The sequence below is a fragment of the Mustela lutreola genome, chromosome 11 (assembly GCF_030435805.1).
Source record: "Mustela lutreola isolate mMusLut2 chromosome 11, mMusLut2.pri, whole genome shotgun sequence".
Classification (NCBI taxonomy): domain Eukaryota; kingdom Metazoa; phylum Chordata; class Mammalia; order Carnivora; family Mustelidae; genus Mustela; species Mustela lutreola.
This window is the reverse complement of record NC_081300.1, coordinates 83,793,038-83,816,230: the sequence shown is the minus strand read 5'-3', so window position 1 is coordinate 83,816,230 and position 23,193 is coordinate 83,793,038. Positions and strand designations below refer to the sequence as shown.

Here is a 23,193-nt window from a genome sequence, read left to right as displayed (position 1 = left end):
ACCTCAGATAGGGTTTCTATGAGACTATTACAAGTGCTTTACAAAATACGTTAAAAAATCATTTATTCATTCCCAGTGCGAGAAAGCATCGATAGTATCACTCTACATTTTAAGAAAACTTTCTGTTGAAAGAACACGTCTTAACCAGTAGTTCTAAAGATATGTTTTAAGATTTGTTTAGTCTTGATTTTTAAATGCAGTAATTCAAGAATGCCATCATGTCAGACCCACAAAATGGTGATTTTTGTGGCTGCGTTGTTTAAAAAAAAATGTCCAGACATCTGTTCTTGAAGGTCTAGATTTAAGCTTTTTTTTTTTCTTAATTCCTGCTGCTGGGCATTTCTCAGACAGAGACCGGCATATGTTTCTGACCAAGACTGAGTCTTCAGCCGCCAGATTCCTACTAGGCCCCAAAGTAGAACATCCGGGAGGACCAGGAGTGGTTGTGGGACCAGAGCTGCTGAGTGGCCAGACCGGTGTGTGTGTGTCCACACTAGACCTGCCAGCACCTGTGCCAGGGGGCAGTGGGGCCCAGGAGGGGGCTTGTGGCCCTACCAGCATCCAGGCTGTCCTCTGCCACTGGCGTGTGACTGTGAATCATTCTTGGTGACACAAATAATCACACATCTAAAACCCATGAAATACTCAGGAGGTGGCATTTTGAAGCACATCTGTCCAGCCCAGCCCTTGGCCATGGGTTATAAGGGCTCAGCCTCGGGGGCTTCTAAGATGCCTGAAAGGACAAGGGGAGACGAGGGGAGCAGACTCACCCTGAGCCCTGCAGTTCCTCCAGATTGGATGCATTCCATTCAGAGCCCTGGGGGACAGATCACACAAACCCCCGTGAGTGTCACGTGTCAGCCTCAGAATTGCATAGGGGAGGCACGGGGTGGGCTAGTCTTGGGTGGGGGAGGGTCACGTGTCAGCCTCAGAATTGCATAGGGGAGGCACGGGGTGGGCTAGTCTTGGGTGGGGGAGGGTTACGTCACGGGCCCTTGTCCTTAGACGGAAGACATAACTGAAAGAGACCGCTAGCAAAGCAGGCTCCCGGGGCGTTCCAGGCAGTATCAGCCTGCATGGAAGGCCCTGGATGCCCCCAGGCCTTGGGGGAAAGGCGAAATATGTAACCCCCGCGCTCACGAAGTCCTTTCCTAGGGCTCCGGCAGGGTCCCCTCACCAGAGGCAGTGACCTCCGGCTTGCCGCTCAGGAGAGGGGCACTTTCACACACCACTAATTTAAAGCAGAAGTCAATCTACCTTTCTGGGTATTTTTAAAAGTTCCCACTCTCTGACCCAGTGGTTCCCCGTACAAACAGCTGTCTTAAGGAAATACCCGGAATTTGCACATAAGTTTATGCACCAGGATATTTATGGTTATTTGCGAGGACAAACAATGGGAACAACTTAAGAGGTCCTACAAGAAGAAATTAGTAAAATAAATGATGAAGCCACACGATGGGGCAATTAAAAAAAAAAATCATACTTTGGGTGGCTCTTTAACAACACAGGAAAATGTCGCATAATGAAAACAATTTAAAAAAAGAAAACAGGATACAAAACTATATAAACAGTATGAGTCTTTCCTTTCCTTTCTTTCTTTCTTTTTTTTTTTTTTTAAGACGCTATATAGACATAAAAAGAAAAAAACCCAGAAGATGGGAAAATAAATATACTAAAACGTTAACAGTGACTACATCTAGATTTGCCAAATTGGGGAAGCTTTTTACTTTCTTCTTTGGAGTTACTGATGTTTCTGAACCTTCCATAATACATTTTAATGTAATGCCTATGAAAGCGTATTAAAAACGAATGCTCCCGTTTCTGACTTCCCAGGAACACAGAAGGGGGAAAAAAAAAACAAAACAAAGAAAAAGCTATCACTTCACTCTCAGGCAATGCAAATGACAGAGTCAGAGCCCCCTCTAAGTCTCCGCAGAAACTTCCTTTCCCAGGAGGGCAGACCCCTCAGGATGCAGGAGCCCCAGGGGGCCCAGTGGAGTGGCAATGTGTGGGTGCTAGCTGGATTTTCATGCTGGAGAGAGAGGCTCAAATATAAGAATTCCTTTAGTATCTCTCATGGAAAAAGTGACATAAAGCACCAAACCTCACTGGAAAACAATAACGAAAGCTCGCTACATCTGTGAGCTTCCTCTTGCTGTGATCACCACCTAGTGGAGAGATGGCCTGCCTTCTGTTGCTTCTACCATGAAAAAAACCACCAACTTCCTGGGGAGATTAGAGCCCAGGGCTGCCGGACAGCTTTCCAAATACAGAAAGGCTTCAAACCCACACATTCATATAGGTTTTAATATAAACATTAAATACACACACACACACGAATTGATACATACATAAATACATATACATTTGAGATAAATATATATATATATATATTTATTTATTTAGTATTAAGTATATATATCACAACACATGCATTTGAAGAACTATTAATTAATTCCTGTGGGCAGAAAACAAGACTGTCCCTGCCTTCAGCAGCAAATACACTTCCTCCACTTTCCCAGGAAGTGATTTTTGCTGTATCAATGGTTGCCATTTACCAGTGCCTACAGAAACTGCACTCGGTGCTTTAAGAACGTCTTCTACTTAATCCTCATAACCATCCCACATGGATAGAACTCGGGAGAAAAGGCAAAGAGGCTCGCTCTCCGTCTCCCAGCTGCTTTGGCTGGGGAGTGGGAACTTGGCCCTGGTGGGTCTGACTTTCATCACACTGTACTGCTTCTCTAATTTTAGTAACATGCTCTCCTCTATAGTCTCTCTGAGGGACTCTGAGAACTTGCCAGTTGCCTTCTATGGAGATTTGCAGCATTAAGAGCATCCAGCAAGAGATGGAGGTGGGGGGAAGCTGCGCAACCTGCCCCTGCTTGGGGCTCCCAGGGCCTGTCCCTTCGGTGGGCCCGGGAGCAGGGCACGGAGTTGCTGCCCAGATGGAAAGAGGGGAAAAAACTGAGTTTTGCGATTTCGGTCTGTTTTGCCTACTGTTTCTTACGTTTCGGTGATGCCAGGTGTGGTTCTAGGGTTTGGCAAGCATGTGTCATTTAGTAACTGGGGGCACTAGCCTGCAAATCGTGTGGTGGTAACTGGACAGGACCTTTGTGCTAGTGACTGAAGACCAAGGGTGGAGAGATTCTGAAAACTGCGGCCAGTGGACCATGTCAGACAGCCTTCACACCACTCCACACAGCTCAGCTGGAAGCCCCCATCTCAGACATCTGGCAGAGTGCAACTGTGCAGGCCAGAGGAAGGGAGCTGAAGACTGGGGTTCCCAGAATAGCCAGGAATGGGGTTCTAGCAACGCCAGTTTCTCCCTGTCTCTGACTCTGCTGCAAGCTCCAACCCAAGTCTGCAGACCAATGTTTCCCCAAACCAGACCCTGCTGTGCACCATGCTTCTTACGAGATAAAGGTGGTCGAAGATGAGGGAGGGCTTGTCCATCTGTCCCAAGATAAGGAGCATCTCATTGTCTATGAATTCCTTGAATTCTTTCAAGTTACAGTTCATCTGCGTCTCTAATTCATTACGGATCTGTGGAGTGGAGAACAGCAGGAAAGTGATTCGTCACAAAACAAAACAAGGGCTGTCCAATTCCAAAGAAGTTATGTTACCACTTAAACTGTGGCTGTTTTCAAAAAAGGTGTTTGGTTGTTTTGGCGTTTTTTTGTTTTTTGTTTTTTTACCCCAGAGTTGGCACATACACATTGAGATGCACATAGCACAAACACAGGTGGTGGGAACACAGGCTACCAAGCCTCACAGTCAGTCTGACTGGGAGAAGTTCATTATTTTATATGAAGAAGCTGATTTGCACGGGATCTCTTCTACTGAGTTTAAGGAACTTCTATTTTTACAATTAAATTATCAAATACATCATGGTGAATACATAAAGTCAGTTTTATCCTGCTTTAGCAGGCTTCACAATATGATAGTTTTTTGTTTTGTTTTGTTTTTAAGATTTTACTTATTTATTTGTCAGAGAGATAGAGTATAGGCAGGGAGAGGCAAAGGGAGAAGCAGGCTCCCTGAGGAGCAAGGAGCCTGACGTGGGACTCGATCCCAGGACGCTGGGATAACGACCCGAGCCGGCGAAGGCAGCCACTTAACCGACTTGAGCCATCCAGGCATCCCAGTTTTTTGTTTTTGTTTTTGTTGTGCAGCAAAGCAAAGCTTACTGAGCGATAGAACAAAGCTCCCAAAGAGGGAGGGGATCCAACAGGGTTGCCCCCAAATATGACTTTGTATGTGTGTTAATTAATAAAAAGGGTAATCTATTTTTTTTTCAATGGCCCTTTCAAGCCCTCAGATTTACCCAGTTTAAACACATTATAATTCATTGTGGTCTTTGAACAAAAAGCCACCGAAACAAGAAAAAAGTGATCCAGAAAAAAATCTGAAGGCACACAGAAGGCAGTCCAGGGTTGGTAACTTGCTAGTAAGTGAGAATCCTGAAATAAGCAATAAGCGTTCCCTGCATCTCAACAAAACACAAGGTAAAGGAGAGGGAGCTAGTAGGCCAGCATGTCTCAGGGCAATGTGCGTGCCTTCGGGAACTACCACCAAAGGTCTTACAGGTTCCGAGAGATCAGGAAATGTGCTCAAGGCCCCACAGCTGGTATGGAGCACAATGGGATCCAGACTAGAGTGGGATGCTAAGGCTCTTGGGGGGGGTCAAAGCCTCTGAGAGTCAGGGAAGGAAATGCGGCAGGCCCGCCTCTGCTGTGCTTAGAGCGACAGGACACATGAACACCTTGTGACCTCTGGCTTGCTGAGGGACGAGCTCTCTTACTTCTTTCGAGGTCACATTTTCTAGATCCCGGCTCATCATGATGCTGCGGAGCTTGGCCCTGATGACGCGCTCAGTCCTTTCCCCTTCGGTTGGCCTGGGAAGAAGGTACGTTCAGTAAGATGCAGAAGAACAGGGAGCCTGAGGTCCGCGTTTGCAGACACACCAGATGCTCCGAGAGCCACGTCTTTGTGCGCACATTTTTGGGAGGAGGGGAAAGGGACAGAAGAGTCCGAGCCTGTGTCTAGAACCCCCAAGGAAGTCCACAGAGTGGCGAGCGGATGGAGAGCTATGGCTGGAAAGCACGGTCCTCGCTCAGGTCTGCAGAGACTCAGGCTCTCGGGACAAGACACTGGAAGCACCCGCAGCATGTCCGCCCACCACCAACCGATCCTTCTGCTTCTACTGGAACATGTTCACACGTGAGGGCATCACTTCACCCGGCTCCGCTCCTCTCCTTCTTACATGGAGAATCTATGTGCTTCCCTGTAATGTCTACCCACCAGCCCTACTTCTACACAAACCACGACAATTCTTCCATGGGATGCCCCTTTCTATATTTAAAGGCAACCGTCATTCTCCCCAACTCTCTCACCACTTGGGGCCTCCTAGAATGTGGCTTCCAGTCGTCTCCTCATTCAGGCTGACCTCCCTGTCCATGGCCCTTATAACACAGTCCCAGAGGGACCCATGACTTGGGGGGAGGAGGGCCCTAGCTAAGACAGAAGATAGAGGAGCTGTTTCCTTCTTCTGGACCCAGATCATCAGTGAGTGCAGCCTCAGGCCACATGAGCTCTGCTGGGGGCCACGTGACATGGGCCCCAATTCCCTACTGGGGCCACCAAGGAGGGCTGTCCCCAAGCAGTGTCAGTGCCGTTGCATTCTGGGATCCCGGGACGCCAGATACCTAATACTCCTCAGAACAGAGGGAGAGGCCAGACCACAGAACACGGCCCCGGAGCCGGTGAAGCATGTGGGCGGCACTTTCCTTTGAGAAGCTGATGGGAGTTATGGAGCTGTTCCCCAGAATGCATCACACCCAAATGCACCTCTAATTTCAGAAGTGGGGCAGGGGTCACGGAGCCTTCCTGAGGCCATAGATAACCTGGGGGCAGCAGGTGAGGAGCCCCAGCTGGGGATGCTGGTCCTGGGACTGCCGGGGAGGAGGGAGGGACCTCTGGCAGACTCAGGGTCTGGCTGGCGTGGGCTGGGCCACGCCGCACTTACTTGTCCACAAACAGGGCCGGGGAGTCGGGCCGCGTGGACTCTAGGTCCTGCATGGCGTTCCACTCGTTGATGCAGCTCTGATCTGAGCTGATGCAGCTCTCGTAGTATGTGGCCCAGACAAGCGCCACACCGCCGGGGAAGTAGTTGTGTCTGCGCGCCACTTCGCAGGCCTTGTGAAGGACCTGCAGGGCAGACCTGGGGTGAGGAGGAGGGACAGGGTCAGGCCTGGGCTTCTCCCTCCAAATGGGGGTTGAGGGTGGGGTGGGGGGGGTCCCTCAAGGACTCCCTCCGAGCGTCACCATATGTAAAACGTTATGTGGGGGAAGCAAGGCAGTCTGAAACCTCCAGGCTGCCAGGCTGCCAGGAATGGGAGCTCGTCTCGGGGACACACGCCACAAACCCAAGAGCCAATGAGACATCCTCCATTGTGGCCCATGAGGACACGGTGCAAACCTTGTAACTCTCCCGCCTGGGCTGGCTCCCGGACCATCTCCCACTCTGCCAATGAATGCCCAAGAACCCAGATTACTTCTGAGGCCGTGGGAACCACTGCGACACCCAGCAGGTGGAAGGAAAGAGTCTTTCACGAGCCGCACATTTTACTGTGTTCTGAATAACTTGCTTTATAACCTTTGCCCATCACCGTTACTAACAGCTCTGATGCTTCGATCTCTTAGGGAAATGAGTGCTAGGAACTCACATCAACACAAGGACAAAATGAAAAAGAGGTTCAGGAAGGAAGGGTGGGGCAGAAGGAACAATATGGAAAATGGGGAGAATGTGTATGGTAACACAGCTTAGTCTTTTTTTTTTTTAAACAAAAATCTAGGCTGAAACTTTCTCAGTGAAGGGGGTGAACCAAGGCATCAATGGAGGGTGGGAGTGGGAAGGTTCGGAGGGAGCGAGCGTCCTCAGGGAAGGGCCCACCCCGGCGTCCGCTGCACGTGTCCCACTCAGGCATGTCTGTCCTCTCTCTGGCTGCTTCAGGGCACAGGCCTGAGCTGCATATTTACTAAATTTAGCTTTGCTCCTGAAGTTTTGGAAAAACTCGTGGGCCTGTTTTTCACTTGCCTGAAGAGAAAGAGGTAAGAAATGATCCAGGGACGCAAGGAACATGTGGGACATCACGGGCATTCGGATTTCGTGATTTTCCCCAGAAGGAGCCTGAATGGAGGGCAGTGTGGAGCAGCAGACGAGGTGACAACGGGGCACTATACTGACTACCGACTGGCTCCTGGGAGAATTCAGCCTAACTCTCGCTGTCCCTGAGAACAAAGTAGTGACTGTGAAAAGCTGGGCAGAACCCTTCTCAGCAGCCACCAGCTCCCTCCCGAGCCTCTTCCAGATCACCGGAGACGGAGACCGTTGTGTTGGGTTCGCGGCAGGGGTGTTTGTACGGCCCTCCAAGGATGAGGGAGGCTTGCAGGTGTGTGTGCCTGGTCTGGAGAAGCACCGGACCCAACCTGTTTCCCCCAGTGCAGCCTCTGCCCACAGCTACCGCATCCCCGAAGCAGGAAGCCCCCCGCCCCCACACAGGCTCTGCTCCCCACATCCCACAGCAAGGAGCCCTGTGAGAACATGCTCCCTATACTCCCTGGTCCAACACATGACTCTGTGCGGGTTGAGGCCACCTCCCCTCTACAGAGTGTAAACCCCACGAGGACACCAATTATTGTCCGTTGTATGCCTTCCCGGATGCCCAGTGCCTGGCAGGGCGCTGCTCCCTTCAGAGCACAAACCGAGTGTGTGCCAGGAATAAGGAGTATGCAGATTTACACAGGGACAGCGTGGGGACGGCAGGAGCCGTGGAAACATAAGAACGGCATACCTTCAACGACAAAAAACCACCCAGTGAAAAAACTGGCTGAAGGACCTGAACAGACTTTTCTCCAAAAAAGATGTATAAAGGGCCGACAAGCACGTGAAGAGACAGCCCAGTACTCATCAGGCGGGAAAATACAAACCAGCACCGTTAACGAGATGCCACTTCACACCCGTTAAGAGGGCGAAGATGAGAACTCCTGCACTAGCAGGTGCTGGCGAGGACACGGAGAAACCAAACCCTGTGCACGGCCGGCAGGACGGTGAAATGGGGCAAAGAACCTGGTCTGCGGAAAACAGTTTTGGTTCCCCAGAGAGCGACACACAGAGTTAACCGCGTGCTCTAGAAATTCGACTTCTAGGTACGTCCTCAAAACAACTGAAGACAGGGATTCCGACAGACAAGCTGTCCATCCAGCCGTATTCACAGCAGCTCCGAGCACAACAGCCAAAAGGTGGAAAGAACCCAAATGTCCACTGACAGTTGATGAGGCCACACAAAAAAATAGTCTCTAACCACACACCGGAGGAACACTCAGCCTTCGGAAGGTTTCTGACACATGCTACAAGATGGACAAACCTCGAAAACACTGCGACCCGTGACAGAAGCCAGCCGCACAGGGGCAATTCGGGGATGACCCCCCACTCCTGGAGGGACCTGGAGTAGGCAAACTAGTAGAGATAGAAGGTAGAACAGAGGTTAACCAGAGCTGGGGCAGTGGGGAAGGGAGTTAGCGTTTAATGAGATGACGAAAAAGTTCTAGAAATGGATAGTTAGTTTTGCACATCATGGATGTATACTGAACCGCACTTAAAAAATGGTTAACAGGGTTCACTTTATCTTACCTGCATTCTGCTACACACACACAAATAAACGCACCGGAACAAGCTTTAAAGTCGAAGGGGGTTTTCCTATTCATGTTGGCAGCTAAAAAAATATTGCTAAGGTGGTAAAAGTCCCTAAAAGCACACTTACCACATGGCCTGGACGGATACGGGCTTAAAGACGTGCATTCGTCCTGCTGTGCTAACGCTGAAGCCCCTGGGGATGGAAAACAAAAACAAAAACAAAAACAAAAAAAAAGAAAGGAGGCCTGGTAAGGAATCAGACTCTGGCCACAGCATCCCGAGGTGAGCGGGCGGGGCCGCGGCGGACATCCTGGTGCTTTCTGAGCAGGTAATACTGGCCCGCTGGATCAAACCAGGGCAAGAGCAGGAAAAAGTAAAAAAACAAAACAAAACAAAACAAAAAACGTTCTCCAGTCTGGAAGACTGGCTTCTAACCCAGCTATGTAACCAGCAAGGCCTATCACAAACACAAGCCCTGGCAAAGGCAGTACCGCCATCTGACACCATCTCGGTCCGGTTCCTGCCACCATCCCCACCCCCTGCTACTGCCTGCCCCCCACCCACCCTGTTTTTGTCACTGCATGGGAAATAGAGTCACAGATGGCAAAATGTGACAAAGCGAAAAAACAACAACAACAAAAAAAACCCAGAAACAAACCAGAACCGTGATCCCGCCTCTTCAAAACAAAACAAAAACCACATTTTAATTTTTCTTCCCCAAGTCTATGTATGAGGCAACATAACTTTTACCGTTGGCATCTCAGTGGAGGGACAACTGTGTTCAGCTACTTCCCTCTCACGGCAGAAGCCCCATATTTCCCCTGGAAGCAAATGCACAGGAAACCCGGGTGGCTCTTTGTCTCCTGTCCACCTGCCCAGGCCACGTGGAAGGGCTCCTCCTCTGCAGAGGCGCCTGCCACCTGCTTCTCTCTCCCTGCACCCCCACAGCTGTGAGCTCCCACCGTGTCCTTTCCAACCGTGAACTGATAGGGACCAGTTCCACATGGAGGGCACGTCCCGAGTGCTCATTTAACACATTAAGGTGAATGAATGAGTGTCAGATGTCTGCCGCTCTGGAACGTCACACAGCAGCACATCCCCCGTAAACACTCTTCTGTTGATACTTCACAACCCAAATTCCCTTAAATGATGTCCCAAATATTGGCGTCCTTGTGCGGCGCACAGGAGGGCATGTCACACAGATGACTCTGCTCCCCAGGATCATCCAAGGGCGCCCAACCAACTCGGGTTTCAAAGCCTACAGTGGAAGAATCGTCTAGTATTTTTTTTTTTTTTTAAGATTTTATTAATTTGAGAGAGAGAGGAAGCACAAGGTGGGGGAAGAGTGGAGAAAAAGGCTCCCCACTGATTAGGGAGCCCGATGTGGGGCTCGATCCTAGGACCTTGGCATCAGGACCCGAGCGGAAGGCAGATGCTTAACCTACTGAGCCACCCAGATGCCCCTGGAAGAAATCTTTTAAAGAGATCTCCTTACCCATCTCCATCAAGGTGGATTTTCGTGTCGCTCCACAGCCGGAGAACCATCCCAATGGTGCAGCTTTTACTGCTCAGGAGGAAGGAGAAGATGCCCAGAGTCAGGGTCTGCCCACTCATGCATCCTCTTCCCTGCCTTCACCCGGCCTGTCCAGCTTGCAAGAAGAGACCACCCGACCTGGGCCTGGCTGCTGGGTGTGTATCTGGGAGAAGCTCTCAGGCTGTCTGTGTAGGGACCACTTGCCACTGACTTCTAGAAGACATGAGCCTGGGATGGTCCCGCCAGAAAGGGTCCCAGTGACAGTCACAGGGAACTGTGATCCCTCCGGAGTGTGGAGGGAGCTCTGGAAACGCCAGGTCTTGGCTGTGGCCCTCAGGGGGCAGGGAGCGAGCAGCGGATCACATGCCCACACTGCAGCAGGGGTGAAGCCACTGATGGCTGGCGCACTCCTGGCACGAGGCCACACACACTCCAGGGGACACAGGCGAGCGGTGGTGGCCAACTGGGCCTCTTGTCCTAGGGTGGCAGGCGTGGAGAGAGTGCCAACACCACGGCTGGAGCTCACTTCTGGGCCTCTGTTTCTGTACCTTTTGTACAGCCGCAGTTTCAAAACCAGCCTCATCTGCTTTTGCTTTGCTCACCCTAACAGTGAAACGGTACTTAGCGACTCTGGTGCCAGGTGCCACCAAGAAACACAGAGGGACAAAAAGGACCCTCTCAGAGGGTTACTCAGATTGTGATGAAAATCCTTCAGGCATTTAAAGGCATTTAAGAGACCAAGGGAACAGCCACAGCCAAGGCCAGCTCCGACAGCCTCCAGGGATCTTGAACGTCCACCTCTGCTACCTCTTAGCAATGGCCCAGGGAGTAACATGATGCCTCCGACAGCAGATAGGGAGCTCTGAGCCCACAGACCCCTCTTCCTTTGCAGCGCTGGTGAGCAAGGGGCTCTTCCACCCTCTGCTTCTGTCTGTGGGGAAGGCAGCTGCAAGCCCTTCTGGTCAAATCACACTAAGTCTTTTGCATTAGGCAAATTCCCTGGCCCCTTCCCCTGGACCCCTACCCAATCTCTACTGGCTGACCCTACTTCCTTTGTAGAGCTGCAAAACACAGTGTATGCTGAGACCTGGGGGGGCAAGCCGAGCAGGGGGCCCTCGTAGCCCCAAACTGACACGCCAAGAGCGCCCAGGGCAGAGGGCCCCTGGGAACACGGGGCCAGGCCTGGAAGGCCGGCCCCCTTCAGCACTGAGGACCCATGCCAGGGACAGGTAATGAGGACAGAAGACAGAGCTACAAGGACACTGGACTGGACTGGACTGGGGGGACCAAAGCGCCAGGCTCAGGGCCGGAGGGGGAGTTCCAGGGCAGGATGAGATGAAACCGTCCAGATGACACAAGGGTAGCATCTACACTGGCCTCGCCCACCTGCAGAGATGGGGAAGAGCCCAGAGAGAGCCCCGCGCACGGGGCTAAGTCCTCGGAGGACCCTGCTCAGAGTCCCCACCTGCAGTGGAAAGCATAGCCAGGGGCCATGACACGACTGTAAAAACTACAAATTCCCTAATGTCCCCTCATCTGTCGCTCTGTGAGTTTGCAGTCGTCCTGGAGTGACTGACTATAAAACGTCTCCGGGGAGGGAGGGCCTACGTGCTGGCAGACGGGAGCAGGGCTGCCTGGCCGGGGAAATGGGGTCTTCCAGAGGAGAAGGACCTCGAAGTGTGAAATGGGCAGGGGCAACTGACAGAGGAGAAAGTTTCAGAGGAAACCGGAAGAGCAGGAGCAGGGGAGCCTGTGGGGCCAGCGTGGGGACTCTTGGGCCAAGTGGGGGCCAGGCCCGGCTCCAGGTGCGCCATGGAAGCCCTTCGCAGAGTGCATGGTGCCTGCTCACAGCTCTCACGGGGCTCTCACCTCCCAAAGACAAACCAAGACAGAACCTGGGCGTGTCTCCCTGGGACACACGGAGGCTCTCCGGGGGCCCAGTCCACAGCCTCCGCATGCCTGGACCTGCAGGGCCTCCCCTCAGACCCAATGACAGGAACCCGCTGGGTTCCCAATTGCCCTCTGACCACCTTCTCAGTGTCTGCGGTCCCGGCCACTAGACACCCGCGCTGGCCTCGGGGCTGGCGCCTGCACGCGGGCCTGTCTACCCCAGCTATGTAGGATGACGTGGGGTGCCCGCGCATGTGTCTAATGCCATGGTCATGACCTCCAGACTATGAGGTCGGAGAGCAGAGGCCAGGCACAAGGAAAGATCTAGCAAGTACAGACAAATTCATGAATGACGGGGTACAGGCAGAGCTACAGCGCAGCGCTGTGTGGGGTCTACACCACAAGGCAGCCACAAAAGGCTGGCTTCTGAGGCCCGGCTTTGTCAGCCTTTTGTGGCCTTGGGAGACCCACCCCGACCTCTCAAGCTGTTATGCCTCACCTGTAACACAAGGGTCAGGGCCACCTGCTCTACGGGGCAACTTAAGGGCTCAGTGAAACGCTGATGACACACTGCGGCACCGCCCTGTGTTCTCCCAGAGAAGTGACAGAGATGGCTGGAGGGAGGGCAGACCTCTGCCATGGCCACAACCCACAAGGAAGCAGGATCCCGCTCTGGGCCAGAGAGTGTTACAGGAATGGCCCACACGTGGCAAGAGAGGAACTCCGAAAGGCTGGCTGATCACCGAAGAGCAAATATCACTACATCGCTGTTCCACACTAAATCCCTCTGCGCTCCACAGAACATGGAGCACCACCATGTCCCAGAGTGCTGGCCTGGGGCTACCCTGCCATGAGGCACTGGGCCCTCTCACCTTCCGGGGCGCTCACCATGGCTCATGGAGCCAGGGGGACCTGCCAGGCTCTACAGTCTTCCAGATCCAGACTTCCCAGCCTACCCAAGGCCACAGACACAGGCTCACTCTCCCTACATGTGCCGCACAGAGCTTTCTAAGGATGCTATCCCACACTGGGAAGAAGGTCATAAAAGAAATATCGTCCCCTCTTTCTTTGTGGACTTGTCAGCCAGAATTAGCAGCCCTCTCACAGGAACGAGATGAGACCACATAGCCACCACCAATCACCGCGTCTGTAGCTTTTTCTGTCCTGCCATTGATTCTGCTCATGATGCCTTCGAATGCACCCCCACTCCTGCCTCATCCCTGGTGCCCACCTGTCCTTTAAGACTCAGTGAGCCATCACCCACTGCAGAAGGCTCCTGGCTTGCCCCCTCCAAGCCCACCCCTGTCCCATGCTTCCACAGGCCCCCGGGGAACCCCCCATCACCCTGCCGTCTGGTCATGGCTCCTTCCTTGCTAAGCTTACAGGTTCTCCGTGGGGGACAACTGCCTCGGCTGCTTCTCCATGTACCTGGCCCACTGCCTCATACACAGGAGAATGCACACCTGCCTGGGAAGATGAGTAATGACTATGACTACAGAGAGCCTATCTTAATCCAGTTCTCACAAACCCAGGCTCTGCGATGATCTCACGCATACTCACGTATCCTAGATATAAGAAGAGCTCTTTGCCCTCATTTCACACATGTAATAGGGCCCATAATACAACTAACTTGGCCTCCAGTCGCTGGAAAATTCCAAACCTCTCTTCGAGCACCTGACCAAGGACCTGTCAACAAATACTTGGGAATCCACCTGGGATGGGGATATGGGAAAGTACTGGATAGGATGCTTATCAGTCACATATGTCTGCACAGTCCCATCCCTGCTTCATGTGGCTGGCTCCTGCTTGTTCATGGGTGTCCACCACAGCCATCACCTTCTTCAGGAAGCCCTCCTGGCTTAGGTGCTCTCTTCCATGGCATCCCCAAGAGCAACCCAGTAGTAAACTTCTAGGCTCAGTGAAACTTCTCTGTCCTCTCAGCAAACCCAGAGCTGAGAGCAGAGATGGGAGTCTAGTACAGTGCCAGACATGCCCGAGCCGCAGTGGTGCACCCTACTGTTCTGCATGTCTGCTCACACACGCCGCTGACCCGCTGACCACACAACACACGCACCATCACCACCCATGGATATGGCAGCATGGAAACCTTTCTCCATGAAACCCGTGTCCCTGCCGCCAAAGGGAAGCGCTGCCCCACCAGACTCACCTTTCCTTACTGGAAAAGTCGACTCCCAGCAAGATGCTCTCCTCCGTGTCCTGGCGCCCGCTGCTATCCACCACCACCATGTACCGGGCCCGCTCCGCCCAGGCGCTCTCCAAACGCACGGCCTAGACAGGCAAGGACGCGCTCAAGGGCCTGCCTTTCGAGGCGGTGGCCCCTTCCATCACCCAATCAACATCAAGGACTTTTTCTACCTTTCCCCCTGTGAGTTCAGGAATTAAGATGAGATTCTTAAGAGCAGTGGCCATGTCCGATTTATATCCATGCACAAGGGACAGTGGTTGGCTCTGGGAGACTGCTCCGGAGTTGGGATAAATGGGTGAACTGCTAAAATCCGGAGAATGAAGATCTCCATCCTCAGACCCACATGGACGCCTAACATATCCTTTCTCTGGACTTAGCGGGTGGTGAAGAGCAAACCTGGCTCTGGCTTTTGTGAATAATTTGGGAGAATTTGCTAGAACATAGGAACTCCCCACCTCTCACCGCTCGTGAATAATTCTGTACTGAATCACAAAATTAAAAATTAAAACTTGCCACTCTCGTCTCTTCTTACCAGCTTGATCCGATCTTCACAACGCAGAAGGTTGATCATTACTTGAAGATGTTGGGGCAAGTCACCTGTTGGACCAATGAAGAAAGTTTCTAGGGAGAAACCTGCCAGAGGCTGATGCGAAGGGTCTGGATGAAGATGGTGGAGTCAAAATCCCCCACCTCCACCCCAAGAGAAGTGTCACAAAGACTAGGAGGCTCAATTTCTCTTACTCTACTTCTGAATGTTGCCTGGTGAGAATGGGGAGATCTAGCTGATGCCCACGTTTTTAGAAGCTGCTTTTATGTTCTGAAACGTGGGGCACCTGGGTGGCTCAGTCGGTTGAGCATCAAACTCTTGATTTTGGCTTGGGTCATGATCTCAGGCTCATGGGATCAAGCCCCGTGTGGGGCTCCCTGCCCAGCATAGAGTCTGCCTGAGATTCTCTCCTCTTCCTCTGCTCCATCCCCCCAGCTCGTGCGCCCCAGAGCTTGATGAACATCCACAGTGAGACCTCCGTGTCCGACCACTGTCCGGTCCCTCTGCTGCCAGGGCTTTGTGGTGCTCGCCTTCTCCGTGGAGTCTAGGGAGAGGAGTGTGGCAGGTGCGGTGACTGGGACACAGGCTTACGCCTCTCCTGCCAAGTGCCTGCACGTCTGGGCCCTGGTCTTAGGCCTCCTTCTGATCATTATGTTCATCATTATTCTTGCCCACTGGCTCACTGATGATTACCCAAGCAATTTCAGAGGTCATAAAATGTTAAGAAGGCTACTAGCAGCTGCCCATGGCCTAAGGCTCGTACCCCTTTTCGCGGCAGTTTATATGCACACCAGGCTACAATCGGATTCAATAAAGCATGATTACTTTCCAAAGGCAGTCACGCAGAACTTCTAGCTCCTAGAGCAATGCCAGAGCCGAGGAGGTGCCTCTGGGCTGAGGTGTAGGGAGGAGAGTTTCTCCGTTTTGGTGAGTCTCCACGGACACGGACACGGACACGGACACGGAGGATCAACACAGGAAACACGCTGTATTTTCCAGGCGGGGCCCCTACCCAAGATTCATAATCAGTGAGCAGCAAGTGGGACTCCAAAACAGCTTATTCCCCACTTTATACATTTTAGTTTCCTTCTTCCTTTTTTTTTTTTTTTTTTTTTAAGATTTTATTTATTTGACAGAGAAAGGGAGACAGCGAGAGAGGGAAGAGAAGCAGGGGGAGAGGGAGAAGCAAGCTTCCTGCTGAGCAGGGAGCCCGATGCAGGGCTCAATCCCACGACTCCCAGGATCATGACTCAGACACTTAATGACTAAGCCACCCAGGCATCCCTATCTCATGGTTTCTCTCTGAAGGAAAGGTTTGTCTGCAAAGACACTGGTCTACAAGCAGTAGTAGGAGTAATTCCTAGGAGATCTGATTTGTGCCATGCCAAGAAGTAACAGAATTATCTTTAAAACAAACAAACATTATCCTAGAGATCACAACCGGAATCCCAGAAGGATCAATACACTGCATTTATTCCTTTGGCAAAGGCATCTTTGGGGTGCGCCTGGGTGGCTCGGTGGGTTAAAGCCTCTGCCTTCAGCTCAGGTCATGATCCCAGGGTCTTGGGATTGAGCCCCACATCGGGCTCTCTGCTCTGTGGAGAGCCTGCTTCCTCCTCTCTCTCTGCCTGCCTACCTGCCTACTTGTGATCTCTCTCTCTGTCAAATAAATAAATAAAATCTTTAAAAAAAAAAAAAAAGCCATCTTTGAAATTTCAGGGCAGGTTGACACATGATGTTCAAATTGTCCTTTTTGCCTCAGAGAGGACTTAGGTCTTTGGGAGCTGGCTCCTCTCGTCTGTTCTCTGTGTGACAGGACAGCACGGTGTAGGACACCCCACACCGGCGCTGCCTTCCATGAGGAATGATTGGCAGGTAACGGTTCACATTTAGGGAGGCCTTTTCTACCCACCAGCACCCTCGCCTGTGGTGACACCACCGTCCCAAAGGCACACACCCGGCTCGGCTGGTCCTGGGCTTGCCTGCATGCCACCGCCGTTCACCCCGAGTCACAGAAGTACAGAGAGGAAAGAAAAAACAAGCCCCTTTATCAGTGACTGCCCAGATGAAAGGGACATTTTCCACACAGATAGGCTCCTTTCAGCGGGACTGCTGGTGGAGACGGGAAAATGCTGACGGGCAGAACTCCCAACTGCAGCCTGGCCTCCGCACGTTGCCTCCACGTGCGGACGTGTTCACTCAGCACTTGCGGGAAGATCAGGCAGAAGCCCTCGCCACAGTCTTGTGCTGGGGACTGGCTGCAGTGATCTGAATGCCTTTTGCACGGGCAGAACTAACCCTCACTCTTTCTCTGCTCTGAATGGCTGCGGATGGGACTGGGGGCCAGCCGGGACACTTCTCAGGGATTCTAGAAAAACAGGAATTGATGGCAAGTCCAGCCTGTGTCTGCCCCAGGGACATTTCCTGGGAGTCCTGGGACTGTCACCATCCCTCTTGCTTTTCTGAGCCCATCAGCCATTCCAGACCTCAGGGGCAGGAGAGCCATCAGGCCCATAGCTCTCTTCTTACTCTCCAGTACATTCTAGAGATGCATGAACCAGCCCAAATAACATGGCTTTGTGCTTGCTTCCCCAAGCTGCACACAGTATGAGAACACTGTTTGGGTCAGAGGATGGAGAAGACACTGTATGCTACAGGTGAACAAAGCTGGAGCATTCACTTTGCTGTATGTGCTAAGACACAAATAATGGTTGAATTCCTGACAGGACAGAACCATTAGCAGATGCAAGAAGAAGGTTCTGTTTGTTTTATTATAGTACTCGCAGTCGTTGCTATTATACACAGGGCACCCAGGGGGAGGTAAGTATGTTACATGCATACGTTTTTTTTTAAGTAGGCTCCATGCTGAGGGGGCTAAAACTCACGACCCTGAGATCAAGACCTGAGCCAGATCCAGAATCAGGCGCTGAACCAACGGAGCCACCCAGGCTCCCCTCCCTGCATGCATCCCTTTTAAATTCCATCCCTGTCTGAGGTACTGGTATTTGATGGCCATTGTTAAGATCATGCAACTGAGGCTCTGAAGTCCACGGTGACTACTCAGTAAGTTGTAGGACTGGGATCACAAGCCAGGTCTGTCTGACTCCAAATCACACATTCTTGCCCAAACCACATTGCCTCCTGACAACCGAGCTTCAAACAGAGCTAGGTCTTGATTCCAAGTAACAATATGTGAAAATCCTGACTGACCCCTGGTGTTCTCTGTAAAGTGTAAGACACGAAATTCTAACCTAGGCATTCAGATCCAAAATGAGGTGAGATGACTTGAGGTGAGAGACAAAATGATCCCGGTGACAAGGGAACTGGCCCCGGCTCCTGGCTGCTTTCACCTGCTGTTGTTCTGAGGTCAGAGGGCTTGGCAGATCGCACTGCGAAATGCGCTGCCCTGCCCAGAACTGCCTGCAGAGGCCACAGGCCTATTACAAAGATGCACTTGTACGCAATGTTTGCTGGTTCCTCTTTGCAAACTGCCTTCGGTGTCAGAGTCCAGGCACCTGAGAAAAGCAGGCTCTGTTACTGTATGGGCATCAAGTACCAGTGCCTCAGACAGGAATGGACAGGAATTTCCTACTTGTGTGCTATTGGACCTAAATGAATACTGGGTTTGATCCCCAATTTATCACTTAGGTCTACTTCCCAAAACCAAATCCACTGTTAAATCATAAAGACTTCCTACCCCAACGCTGGCCACAGGCCTGTAAAGGAATTCCCCAAATGAGAGCTTCCCAGAAGCTTAGAGAAATGACCAGAGTTCTCAGAGGAGGTATAGGGCATCCCAAGGGAGTAACTATCAAGGGGACAATGTCTTGGCTATAACAAGTTCTGGCGCATTTGTTTTAAAAAAAAAAAAAAAAGAATTCATACTGTAATCTGTAGTTTACTGATAAACTGCGGGTGAGAAACCTTTACATCCGAACAGAATGCTGCCAACTGCCTTACTTCTAGCGCAAACATGCGCAGTCCACAGGGTGCTGGCTCTCGGAGCTACCTGGAAAACGTGCATGGCTTACCTGCCCAAGGGAACAGCTCCTGCTTTGCACCAGGCATGACAAGCCTGTGTTCCACTATTCCTCTGGCCTTGAAAACCAGCAACTTGCTCACCACCAGTAATGGGAGGTTCTCCCATTGCACAGAAAATAAGTTCCAAGGTCAAAACCTCAATTTACCTGCATGTTTGTGGGGATGCTGAAGACTTCGCTGGCTTTGAGGGCTGTTTCCCTGCTGTAAGAAGAGGGCTGCTCCTTTCACCATGAAAAAGCTCTCACTTAAGCTGGGAAGAATAAAACCAGAGCACAGTCAGGCTGGAATTCAAAGACAATGCAGCAGAGGAAAAGCTTTAGTGCAGACAAATGACACATACAATGCACACAGGACAAAACAGCGATTAAAATCATTTTGCGCTACTCTTCCACATCTTGGCTACAAGCTTGCTGCTGGAGAGTCTGGGTCATGAACTCAGGCCTCGGCTAAGACGCCCACTCAGGCCTCGGCTAAGACGCCCAAGGTTCTTGCAAGGCCGAGAGCCCCCTCCTATAGGATACTGTGAAAGGATCTCCCTACATCATGTCTTCTAAAGATACAGAGCAACCTTCTAAACTTGGGTGAATTTTCGACACTCTCGCTGTGGAATCTTTGGTACTCCCTGACTTAGGACAACTTCACTGATCTTGGTGCCTTCCCCTGATGGACTATACAGAAGAGGAAGTTACGCTTTCACTACTCGTTTGCATCTTAGCAAAAGCCCACAGTTCTTGATTGGTGATTTAACTTAGGGTTACAGTGTCACTGCTGTGACAGAAAACCTCCAGTTGACATAATGAATTTCTCAGCAGAAGGAACCTTAGGTTTTTGTTGTTTTAAACCAGCAATAACATTTACATTTGACATACAGCCTTAAGAAGTTATAATTTAAATTTTAGACATTTCATGATTTGGCTATCAAAAAAGAATCTTTAGCTTACGCAGAAATTAAGACTATAAACTGACAGATTGTATTAGCTACTAGTTACTACCAATTATTCAGAAACACTGTCATGTGGAAAATTACCTGTACGCTAGAATTATTAAAAGTGGGTTTTTTTTGGGGGGGGGGGGGAGATGGACCACCTATGATTATCTTCTTTCTCTTCTTCCAGATTTCCAAATCTCTATCTTCCAAATTTTCTATACTGAGCAAATACTAACTTTTTAAAGCAATTATTATTTGATTTTCAGAATAAGGGAAAACATGTACTACACATGATAACAGAAAAGCATTCCCTTTCTACTAATTTTGTGAAAGATCACAGTTCACAACAAAGAGAACTGTAAAAATCATTAACTCTCTACTGAGCAACCAATTAACTTATACATGATTTGAGGGGAAAAGCTCTAAGAAAAAAACAGCACTTTTTGTGCGTATTTGTTTCAACAGGAAGCGAATCAACTCCTGACAGAAATACAAGGACAATTTCTGTAAATACAAAAAAAAGGGCAAGATCACCTTCTCCCCAATGTCTAATATTAGTAGTTAAGTGTTCTAAACCATGGAATGAAAACCTTGGCTAAGCCTAATACACAACTCTAGGTGCTATAAAGACTCACCACATTGAACTCAGTGGCTCCTAGAATTAGAAAACCTAGAATTAGTGATTTTGTACACTATAAAATCCCCAATAAAATTTGTGACTTCTCCTGGTTGAATTCTCATGCCAAAAATAGTGACTCTGCTCAAATACCCAAGAATAAGGCCGAGAGCCGCCTCTCTTACTCAAGCTGTTGAGTTATTGATGGTTTTGTAGATTTCATTCACCAATCCTTTACATTCGTGCAGTTTTCAGCTTTTCTTCATTTAGTCTTCCCATTTTATCAGCTGTAGGTCTGTGTTGCCAGTTACAAGAGCTGGGGAGCCCAGGATTATAAATACCAGAAGAGTGGGCACCTGGCTGGCTCAGCCAATAGAGTCTAGGACTCTTGATCTTCAGGTTGTGAGTTCAAACCCCATAGTGGGCATAGAGATTACTTTAAAAAATAAAATCTTAAAAAAGCGGGGGGGCACCTGGGTGGCTCAGTGGGTTAAAGCCTCTGCCTTTGGCTCAGGTCATGATCTCAGGGTCCTGGGATCGAGCCTCGCATTGGGCTCTCTGCTCCGTGGAGAGCCTGCTTCCCTCCTTTCTCTCTCTGCCTGCCTCTCTGCCTACTTGTGATCTCTCTCTGTCAAATAAATAAATAAAATTTTTAAAAGAAAAATATTGAGGGGCCTCCTGGGTGGCTCAGTCGGTTAAGCGTCCGACTTTTGATTTCAGCTGAGGTCACGATCTCAGCATCATGAGATCAAGGCCCTAGGCATGGAGCCTGCTTAAGATTCTCTCCCTCTTCATCTCTCTCTGCCCCCACCAAAAAGAAAAAAAAAAGAAGGAAGAAAGAAAGAGAGAAACGAAACGAAAAGAAAAGAAAAGAAAAAGAGAAAAAGGAAAACAAGGGAAAAAAAAATCCATACTTATCAGAAGCCCCAAAACTCTGGAAACAGCCAGCCATTAACAGTGACCTTTGCCTTGGAAATCACGGGCAAAAATTCCCCTTGGTTTCCCTTACATTTCCTTTGGGGGGAAAAAAGGGAACAATGCCAAAGAATAGGCTGGTTTTATCCCGTGATGGCGTGCAAGGCCAGTGCTCAGTGTTCCTGTGACTGCAGAAGAGCCAGAGTCCCCATCTACATATGAAATCAGAGGCGGGGTAGAAGAGGGCACTGGAATGCTGCCTCTACCCTCGGCAATGAGGCACCAGCATTTCCAGTAAAGAGCAAGATTTAAAGCTGCAGGGAAGCCCACAAAGCACATTCTCCATCCTAGCCTGTTAGGCTGCCCTGCGGCTGGGGAGACAGTAAGCAGATACAGCCTTAGGGTGACCCCATTTGTTGACTCTTGGGGCCAGGAGGATGGAGAGCAGGGGCAGCCACAGCATTTAAGGAAACTAAATGCAGATCTTCCTTGTGGCCCCATTTCCTGTCTTCTGCTCTGAGCTCACTCCAGGCCCTGAGCTTCGCACACCCTCCGGGTAGCCAAGGAGAACACCCTTTCCCACTGCCAGGCTTCATGGGGTTCTCTGTGGTGGGCTTGTAATACAGGGAAGCGTGGTACCCTGATTTGAGAGTCTCAGGGCACAGCGATGGGAATGTCCTTTAAGAAATCCATTTTGAGGGGGCGTCTAGGTGGCCCAGTGGGGTAAGTGGCTGCCTTCAGCTCAGGTCATGATGCCAGGGTCCTGGGATCGAGTCCCCAGTTGGGCTCCTGCTCAGCGGGGAGCCTGCTGCTTCTTCTCCCTCTGCTCCTCCTTGCCCTGTTCACTCTCTCAAATAAATAAAAAAATTTTTAAAGATTTTATTTATTTATTTGTGAGAGAGAGACTGAGAGAGAGAGCATGAGAAGGGGGAGGGTCAGAGGGAGAAGCAGACTCCCCACCGAGCAGGGAGCCCGATGTGACTGGATCCCGGGACTCCAAGGATCATGACCCGTGCCGAAGGCAGTCGCCTAACCAACTAAGCCACCCAAGCGCCCCTCAAATAAATAAAATCTTAAAAAACAAACAACCATTTTGGGGATGGCACACCCATTTTACTTGGGGTAAGGAAATATAGACTCACAAACCACCCCTCCCAGCTACAGAAAAACCAGAGTTCTCCCCCCAAAATGCTGGTGTCCTAAAAAGTATGTGACAAAAGTTCCAGAAAGGTCAGACCCAGACTAATACAACTGAACTGTTTTCCTTCACTGCTTTAAGACACACCTTGATGGGAGAGTAAAAACAAGTTCAGCCCCGGCCCTCCCTGCTCCCTCATCCCCCCAGCCCCCCAGTGCTTTTATCTCCGCCGTACAGATATGTTCTCAGACACTGGCCACTGCCCGGTTCAGGAGACCACACAGCATTAGGGTTTTTTCTACAAGGCACTAAGGACAGATGAATAAACGGCCAGCGTCATCCAGAAACCCATGCGTGGTAGGAACAGAGAGATCGGGTAGTGGTACGTACTATTTTGGGCCGGAAACCTCTGAAGAGCGGAAGTTGTGAGCTGGCTGAAGGGAGACGCAGAAGTCAGTGAAATAAAACATGTTCACGACAGCCGGCTTCGGCTTCGCATCTCTGACTGCCCCTGAGCTACTGCCTTGCACTCCCTCCGGTGAAAGAGGAAAGGGCTGGAGTCCTTCCTTAGGCAGGAGTCCCTGTCCCCGGATGGTGTTCCACCCAGAGCGAGAATGGCTCTTGTGGGACTCTTGTCCTCCCCTGATATTTGGGTTTAAAAAGGCTCTTGTCCCTGTATA

General features: G+C 50.6%; 1 protein-coding gene across 2 annotated transcripts in view; it reads right to left on the bottom strand.

Annotated features, from left to right (window-relative positions):
• The window catches only part of SSH1 (slingshot protein phosphatase 1), a 59,430-nt gene that overhangs the window by 13,855 nt on the left and 22,382 nt on the right, over positions 1–23,193 (bottom strand). Inside the window, exons 1-10 of one of the 2 annotated variants that reach the window (XM_059138659.1) lie at positions 19,063–19,083; positions 16,788–16,857; positions 14,861–14,925; positions 14,290–14,411; positions 10,194–10,262; positions 8,826–8,891; positions 6,029–6,223; positions 4,805–4,898; positions 3,418–3,546; positions 771–817 (exon numbers count right to left, since the gene is read on the bottom strand). In XM_059138659.1, coding sequence (XP_058994642.1) covers positions 771–817; positions 3,418–3,546; positions 4,805–4,898; positions 6,029–6,223; positions 8,826–8,891; positions 10,194–10,262; positions 14,290–14,411; positions 14,861–14,925; positions 16,788–16,857; positions 19,063–19,068 — 863 coding nt within the window. In that variant the 5' untranslated portion in view covers positions 19,069–19,083. Of the gene's footprint in view, positions 1–770; positions 818–3,417; positions 3,547–4,804; positions 4,899–6,028; positions 6,224–8,825; positions 8,892–10,193; positions 10,263–14,289; positions 14,412–14,860; positions 14,926–16,787; positions 16,858–19,062; positions 19,167–23,193 lie in introns of those variants that run through there. The other variant, XM_059138658.1, reaches the window with a different exon arrangement.